Source organism: Takifugu rubripes, chromosome 18, assembly GCF_901000725.2.
Source record: "Takifugu rubripes chromosome 18, fTakRub1.2, whole genome shotgun sequence".
Lineage (NCBI taxonomy): Eukaryota > Metazoa > Chordata > Actinopteri > Tetraodontiformes > Tetraodontidae > Takifugu > Takifugu rubripes.
This window is the reverse complement of record NC_042302.1, coordinates 9,005,294-9,013,959: the sequence shown is the minus strand read 5'-3', so window position 1 is coordinate 9,013,959 and position 8,666 is coordinate 9,005,294. Positions and strand designations below refer to the sequence as shown.

The window sequence follows — 8,666 nt, the reverse complement described above, 5'->3', positions numbered from 1 at the left end:
AACAATTAAATAAAAAGGTAATACTCGTCTAAGTACAAATGCTTGACGATTATTTGTGCCACTTTGTTTTAACTAAAAAGGAATCAAAAGCGTTTCATTGCAGAAACAGCGCATCACTCACTGAACTGTGGGGATTTATTTGCACAATTGATGAGTTTTTTGATGAGGACTAGCAGATAGCGTCTGTCATACTGGTCAGTATGGTTCATCCACTGACGGGAGTTGTAGTCCAATAGTCCAATGTTATGGCCATGATGATCTTCTGGACTGAGAGGACACAGATATTTATTTGTTCAAGCAAAACCGTGGAGAGCAACGCTGGAAATGTAAGACTGCCTCAGTGTCCTCTTCCATCGTCCTGCATGGACTCTCACATGACTGATGCCAGGTCTGGTGGTGGGCTACAGTCTCTGAGAAGAGAAGAACCCCCTTTCCAAACATCTCAGGTGACAGAGCGAGCGGAGAACAGCAGGGGCGTCGGTTTGGAACCAGTCACCTCAGCGGTAGTTTCAAATGCGTAGGGGACCACTGCAACGTCAGGGACATTCTTTGAGTTGGGACACTCATCCAGAGGACATTTCCAAAGCTCTGGAGTAGCCTCGGGTCGACCACGTGGAAACGTTCAGACCCTGGTGGTCTCTATCTACTTTCATATGCAGGACAGCAAAGGATGATGGGATATATCGCTCGGTTACGAACCATCGGTTGTTCACTACTTTTCACAACGTTTTATGGGATGCACAGTTGGCTATATACGATATAGTGACGGTGGCCGCTAGGGGCGCTGTGTGCGTGGGGCGTGTGTATGAATTCTCAACAACCACCAGGGGGCACTGTTGTGATAGTTAAAAGCTTTGTGTGTAAACCTTGTAAACCATGTTATTTATTTTAAGATTGGATATAAACATGTGTTTGTGCAACCTGATATTCATGTGTTGCATGAGAATGCCTGTGTTTTTTTTATGTTGACATTTTAACATAAAACAACACGAGTGTGATGCAATTGTGACAGGTCTGATGTCAGACTTTGCTGTCAAAACACGGAACACATTCCAGCCTGAACCGTCATTAAGAGGTTTAGGAGAGAGCCGTTGCACCTCTCTGGCGTATCACCGCAACCCTTCAGTAAGACATCTCTGCATCACCGGAGGTAAATGATCTGAACATTCACCCTTAAACTGTTGTTTTAAACACTGACTGGGCCTGCGTGACCCGCGGTAGCTTCTGCTGCAACTTGTAGTGATGTAGTTGACAGAAATTATATATGATTATTATATATTTTAACAGAGCACAGCATTTTAACAGAGCACAGCATTTTAACAGAGTTATTATCAAACAAACTGTGGAGACGCTACTAAAAGGAATGAAGTCTTGCCCGATGTTGCCTGATGTTACCTGATGTATAGGTAGACATGGAGCAGGTTCCACGAGATACTTCAGCCTGTTCAACAAGTCATATTTGCCTTGAGTCTCCACATTAGTTGGTTAGTTAGTTTGTTTTGGAAGATTGCACACAGTCTGCTGGATAGTATTCAAATTTATCGTTTGCTTATTTGTGTTCTTCAGAAAGACCTCCATCAGGATGGCCGACAGCTTTAAGGTAAGGCAACAACCGTGTGGTGGGTGGGGAGCGAGTGGGCTTGAATGGTGCCTACCCTCAGCAGCTGCACCCGCTGCAGCATCTTGCAGCTTTCTCGCCTTCCTCGCCCTCACAAATCCAGCCTGGGCCGACGCCTCGCTGCTACCCAGGTGCTGCTTCCTGTGCTCAAGGTCCCCCCAGGCTGAACCGCCCAACAAACATCCCAGATTTATTCCAAGGAATGGATTCCTCTTTGCCTTTAGTGCAAGTGCAGCGGTACTCCTGCCCTCTCCCCCGTCTCCCTACAGGCTGCAGCCTGCTCAGCAGAATCCACTTTCCGAGCTCCCCATAAGTAGCTGGAGCTTTGCTTGTTTTCTGACCTCAGGTAGTCGGCAGGCTCAGGCAGAGATTAGCGACATGGAGACACAGAGGAACCCACACACGCAGTTGGGAGTATTGAATTGGTTGGCAGGATTGAATAAATAACACTTATAGCTAAAAAAAAAAGTAAACTGTTAGAAAGAAAGCAAATGGCTGGAAGGTATGTGTGATAGCTAATGAGTAAAACATCAGCCTGGACGCCTTTGCAGAGTGTTCTGAACATTGGTTGGTCACCACTCGGCGGTACAATAATCTGGGATTACGTGAGACCTTCAGCGTGGGTGGCGAGGATGAAGTCTAATCCCAGACGGCGAGAACGCGAGGAAGGTGCCGCCCGCTGTTGCAAAACAGGGCGGAAGGCAGCAGACATGAAGATTTTCCAGTTTAGTGCAGAAACGGGCCCCACATCTGCCTCGCTGCCGATGACCTTTGACCCAGAAACCTTGTGCACGTAGATGTTTGACTTTGAACTTCTGATGCTTTTGCTCCTCGCTGTCAGCTTTGATCTCGCTAACCCCCCCCCCCCCCCCCCACCATCCAGGCAGCCGACCTGACTGTCCAACTGTGCTCCGAAAGTCTCAAAACCACCAGCCCGGAGTCGAAGGCCTTCGGGACGGTCTTCACCGACCACATGTTGACCATCGAGTGGAGCGAAGCCGAGGGCTGGGGGGCGCCGCGCATCCGGCCCTTCGGGAACCTGTCGATGCACCCGGCCTGTTCGTCGCTGCACTACGGCATCCAGGTACGGCGGACAGGTACGGCTGTTTGTCCTGGGGATTAGACACCGCACCTATGGGAAAGCTTCTCTCTCACAGCTGTTTGAAGGCCTGAAGGCGTACCGGGGGGAGGACGAGCGTCTGCGCCTCTTCCGGCCGATGCTCAACATGAAGCGCATGTCCAAATCTGCCAGGAGAGTGTGTCTGCCTGTAAGACCGAATGACAGGATGTACAGTATGATGGGGAGGACGCCCTTCTAACCCCCCCGTCCCACGTCTCTCAGGCCTTCGACGAGGTCGAGCTGCTGGAGTGCATCAGGCGACTGGTGGAGATCGAGCAGGACTGGGCTTTTATCTCAGGCCCGTCTACGCATCTCTATGTCAGACCAACATTCATCAGCACTGAGGTAGAGGCGGCGCTCCCCCCCCCATTCCATTTGGATGGGTGTTTTTTTTAATGTGGTTTCGCCATCACAGGCCAGTCTGGGCGTGAAAAGGGCGACCCGTGCCTTGCTCTACGTCATCATCTGTCTGGCTGGTTCCTACTTCAGCGGCGGTTCTGAAGGCCTCTCCCTGTGGGCCGACCCGAAGTACATACGGGGAGCAAAAGGTGGAACTGGAGACTGCAAACTGGGAGGGTGGGTAAAGGCCTGCACACTCCGATCCTGCCCTTGAGAGTTACTTGACCTCTGCTTCGTGTCACTGTAGGAACTATGGCGGTTGTCTGGCTGCCCAGTACGAGGCGAAGGAGTTCGGGTGTCAGCAGGTGCTCTGGCTGTACGGAGACGACCACCAGATCACCGAGGCAGGAACCATGAACATTTTCCTGCACTGGATCAACGAGGATGGAGGTCAGACACATCATTGGGTTTTAGTTTTTGTGGGTATTCATTTTATTATAAACTATAGTCAGTCATCGTTTGGCTCCAGTTAAGTCTGACCTCTAGTGGTCAACAGTGGTTAATACAATATTTATTTAAATTTCTTTTTTTTTTTTTCTGTTTTGGCAATTCCTCTGATTGATTATGTTCTGTATATTCCTTCCCAGTGGAGGAGCTTGCCACTCCTCCCCTGGATAGTCTCATATTACCAGGTGTAACCCGACAGAGCATCCTGGAAATAACCAGGAAGTGGGTAAGACACATAAATGGGTCACCGATGCTTGGATAAGTGTCCCAGGATTTGCATCAGCTGTCCGCCCTTCTCCTCTGTGACCAGGGGGAGTTTGCGGTGTCAGAGCGTTACCTGACCATGGACCAGCTGTGCTCTGCACTGGAGCAGCAGAGGGTTAAAGAGATGTTTGGCTCCGGAACCGCCTGCATGATTTGTCACCTTTCGCAAATAGTGTACAAGGGAGAGGTAAAACACACCGTCGGTGTGTGCTGCTCAACCTGCACCTGCTATATGTGTGCATGCTGCCATGGGAGTTACATCAAATCCTACAACGTGTTGCAGAAATGCAAAGTTCTGTGGGAATAAAGAGTAGAACAATGAATCACTGTGGTTCAAAGGATTTAAATAAAAAAGATGAGAGCAGCAATTATCAATTTACTTCAATAATGGCACGTGTATTATTGTTGTCCTTTCAAATTTCACTTTAATTCTATAAGCTAGTTAGAGTAACCTGTTTTCTCTAGTGGAAACCACAAAAAAGAGGACATCTATCAACATATTAGCGTTCTTTTGGAATAACTGGGCGACAATAACTTGATTTGAAACTCGATTGTGTCATTTAGAAACTGAGGCTTCCTGGAGTGAATGAAAACCCTCAGCTGTCGACGCGGATTATAAAGGAACTTGAGGATATACAGGTTAGTGGATGCTCACACGCACGTACACATGCACAGCTGTTTCTGCGGATGGGCACCATGAGCTGTTGTCATTAGCAACAGGCTAGCATTAGCTGCTAACCTGCAAGAAAGAGACCAAATGTGAAGAGCCACCGATGATTAAGGACTTCCTCTCTGATTATTCCTTTCAAAAATTGTAATTGCATTAAGAAATATTAAAAAGTAGCTTTATGAACAAATTTCTGTGCCCTTAACTACTGAAAGAGGGGAATATCTAATTAAGTAAAGCGTAATGATGTTACACTAGTAATATTATTACAGTAACCTCCTCTAGAGTTTACACAGAGCTACAAATCTAAATTGACTTGTATTATCATCTGCTGAAGGCCTGATCTGGAATAATGAGCATGCTGCTCATTAGTCTTTGTGAGCATTTCTAAGAATGAGCATATTTGTCGATGATTAGGTTGGAGTGGAAATTGGGCAGGAATAAACTGGTGTTTACTTTAGTTTTGTCAGAGACATCTGTTGCTTTTATATTTTAGGTCGTTGAACTGTTGCTCATGCTCCTTGATATTTTCATTCTGAAGTTAGCATTAACATTTTGGAGTTGGAGGAGTGGTTTGTTTTATGCCGTCGCCAATGTAATTGAACAAGAGGAGGAAACAAGAGGAGGAAACAAGAGGAGGAAACAAGAGGTTGAAACACGCTAACTGACAAACGTCTTCAAGGCCACCAAGAAAAGTGGGCGAGCACATGTGAGCACAGCAGGAGAATCCTGGGATTAGCGAGCAGAGCTAATCGGTAGAGAACAAGTAACCGAGGCTAGGAAGATAAGAAGATTGATTTTTTTAAACCTCAAAACAACCAATAATCTCTTTCACTCTGAATGAAGAGGAGTAATCAAATTTGACAAGTTTTATTCCTTTGGATTTCGTATTTTTCGCCCATTAGTGAAAATGGTGCAGCAGAAAGCACTCAAGCTGTTAGCAAAAGCTACCATAGCATTAAAAATGAGAAAATCGGTTCAAATCCATTATGTGGATCCAGGGCTGTTTAGTTTGTCCTTTCTTTGATGGTGTATGGATCTCTTTGATGTCTCAGTCTCCTTCACTCCCTCTTGGATTTTTGCAGCTGCTCAGGGCAGGAGATGAACTTCTGTGGTGAAACTTTCAAATATGCTGACCGCATCTTTTATATCCAGGACCATCTCGCTTCAGAGAGAAGGAGACAGAGACAGAGACAGCTGCTGGGGTCTGACGCAGAGTGTGTTGAGTTGGAGATAGGGACCAGACAAATTGTCTCATTAAGCCGGCTGTAAATGCACAAACCTAATTATTGCCTCGGCTTTTTGTGATCTTCAAAGCCAAGATGCTACAAATGAAGCCTGGAACAAGTGGGAGAGCAGGAGGAGGGGGAGGAGGGGGAGGAGGAGGAGGAGGAGGAGGAAGAGGAGGAGGGTGGGAGCTGCGCAGCTTAATGAACAATAAAATCGGGGGGGGGGGGGGGGGGGACGCCGCGCTCTCTCCGCAGCGTTGTTTAATCTGTTGACATTTCATTTGGAGGGAAGTGCGGCGCGATCGCGTCCCGCCCCCCCCAGCCCCCCCCCAGCCCCCTCCAGCCCCCTCCAGCCCCCCCACGCTGAAGACAACATTGTGCAACAAACAAACGAGTGGTCTGAGGCAGCAGATGAAAGATGGGTTTCCTAAGTTGCCCTGCTGTTCCTCTTTCAAGTTAATTAGAAATCACATCCTTTTGTTTCCCCTTCACGGGCATTTATTTACTTTCTTACTTCAACCATTAGAACAAATTTGCGACATGAGACACGAATAATTGGATTTGTCTGTGCAGCTGTCACAGATTGGGAAACATTTCGTTGTGATTTTTTTTTTATTGCCCCCCCCCTCCGTCTCTTCTGGCCCGTGTTTGTCGATTTGCTCGCAGATATTTGGCCTCTTTTCGGGGGCTTTTCTCACAATTATGAGGGAAGTTCTGGTGAACTTTTATCCTGAGAAACTTTTGGTTGTGTTCCACAGTGCGGACGCACACCCAGCGACTGGACCCTCCTGGTGTAGCTGTGATGAAGAGGCAGCCCGGAGCACGTGCACACATGCACACATGCACACCGCCCTAGCATGCAAGAGCCACATGCTAATATGCAACACACCCTGTGTAAAGTGGATTAGTGTGCAATAGCTGGAAAGAATGAGCAAAAACCACAAATATGTCCTGAAATAAGAGAAGCACATTAAAGTCTAATGCAACACTGCACAACAACTTGCAGTAAACCAGTAACACCAGTAAACCTGCCTGTCTCCTCTGGGGTCATTTAAAAGTTTCACCAAACTTTTATTTCTGTGGGCCAAGGAGCAGAAGCGGGTCGAAGCGGAGGATTTTTAAATCCCTCAGGGTTCTCTGTCCGACCAGCGAGCTCAGACATGTCCAAACCCGTCCATGTCCACTGAATGGGTACGGACATGCCTGAGCTGGGTGATTCCAGGCTCCTGGGTGAGGACTGGGTCCGCCCCGCCGCTCAAAATGACCCCCAGGTGTGTGTGTCTGAATGAGTTGTGTGTTCCCAGTGGCAACTGGAGAGACGACGGCACCGGCTGTGACCCGAACAAGTGGTGGTTAGTGGAGACAGGATGGATGTTAAACAGGAAAATACGGCTCCAGCTGCAAGAAAAGGGACCAAAACCATGTTTATAAGAAGCATTTACTCCCAGAACACACACACACACACACACACACACACACACCTGGAATAGAACCAAAGCCATCAGCATAATGGAGCCATAACAGAAAGCCATCAAGCCGGAGAGCCTTTGGCTGTTCTCTAAAACTCACACATGCACACAAGCGTGCACGCGCACACACGCTCACACACACTCACACACACTCCTGCATTAAGTAGTCTCAGCATGTTAAAGCATCATTACCTGCAGACCTTCTTCAACGCCTCCATTATGCAGCCACGGGGATCGTTCCGGCTCCACCTCCGCTAGCATCACCTCATCTAAGATTAATGACATTTTAGCGGCGTCCAACGCCGAGACGCTCGTCAGGTCAGCGCACGGCGCAACTGAGCCGCCGCCCGTGAGCCTCAGCGCCGGAAATTCATCAATCGGGAAGCAGTAATCGGTGAACTGCTGACTCAGCCTTGCATACTTGCTGTAGTGCATCCTGCAGTCGTACCTGTGTGCAGCTAACGAGAGTAACGGAGGTTAAATTATGGCCAAAGGTCGCGCCCTCTGGAGCCTTTCCTTCACCTACACACAACATACAACAACACAATACTGATGGGTTTTCAGAAATCGACGCCGCTGACAGTAAATGTTGCACTTTTCCACCATTGCCGGCTGATTGAGCCCTTTATTAGTGAGTAAAGAAGGTTTCCTGGCTGCTCCGGCCTCTTATTTATCGACTTGCTGCCTGTTTCCAGATACCTCTCCCTTCATTTCTCTTAGCTAATCGTTCTTTCCCCTCCAGCCGCTCCATCTCTTTAATTTTCTGGCTCCGCACACGCTCACGCGCCGGCGTTCAGCCTGGAGATGGCAGTGATGTTTTAATTGTCACTTCTTGTTAAGGCGGCCGTGACATTCACGAGGGGACAGAGGGGAGCCGGTCGGCGTAATCAGAGGAAATGGAGAGAGGAGGGGAGAGAGCGAGATGGCACCCATTCAGCCAATAAGAGCGGTATTTGGCTCTGAGCGGCGAGCCTCTTCCCCCCCGTCTCACCCTGGCGGGGCATGATCTGATTTGACAAGCGCAATGCTGTCATCTTGAGTTTGTCCAATTTGAAATTCTAATTAATGAACTCGGCGCCACTTTGTGTTTTTGCCGCTGCCGCCTTCGCCGCCGTCCTCTCTCCCTGCCTCCTTTCTTCCTTCTCGGGCCAGTTTGTCTTCTATTTGCCTTTTCTTTACCCTTCCTCCTCGCAGTCTTCATCAAAGGGCTGCAGAGGCCTCGGGTCGCTCTGGGGTGAGACGTCGCTCTCACACCACAGCAGATGATATCAGTGACTTTGGGTCACCCAATTAGAAGGCCTGTGTGTGTTCTGCACACGCGTGTGTGTGTTTTGTTGACTGTCGGGGAGCGAGGCGACGGCTGCTGGTTGCGGGTGCCGATGGGGTGAGAGTGAGTGGTCGTTGTCCAGATCTTTACACACTTGCTGATCATGTTGGTCTCACAAAGCATAAC

At 48.5% G+C, this 8,666-nt stretch overlaps 1 protein-coding gene across 1 annotated transcript; it reads left to right on the top strand.

The window, feature by feature from the left end:
• Positions 1-1,028: 1,028 nt before the first annotated feature.
• bcat1 (branched chain amino-acid transaminase 1, cytosolic) lies at positions 1,029-6,771 on the top strand. The gene is made up of 11 exons (XM_029825239.1): positions 1,029-1,150; positions 1,567-1,600; positions 2,502-2,702; positions 2,776-2,886; positions 2,961-3,083; positions 3,154-3,314; positions 3,385-3,527; positions 3,725-3,810; positions 3,895-4,035; positions 4,413-4,487; positions 6,503-6,771. The coding sequence occupies exons 2-11, from the start codon at positions 1,583-1,585 to the stop codon at positions 6,539-6,541; spliced, it is 1,098 nt and encodes a 365-aa protein (XP_029681099.1). The 5' UTR covers positions 1,029-1,150; positions 1,567-1,582; the 3' UTR covers positions 6,542-6,771.
• Positions 6,772-8,666: the final 1,895 nt, after the last annotated feature.

What these genes read in the sequence shown, in the direction of transcription:
- bcat1 (XM_029825239.1), top strand. An exon ending in CCAGGAGAGTGTGTCTGCCT is followed by an intron (nt 2,887 to 2,960) that starts GTAAGACCGAAT and finishes CACGTCTCTCAG; the next exon opens with GCCTTCGACGAGGTCGAGCT. An exon ending in GGAGACTGCAAACTGGGAGG is followed by an intron (nt 3,315 to 3,384) that starts GTGGGTAAAGGC and finishes GTGTCACTGTAG; the next exon opens with GAACTATGGCGGTTGTCTGG.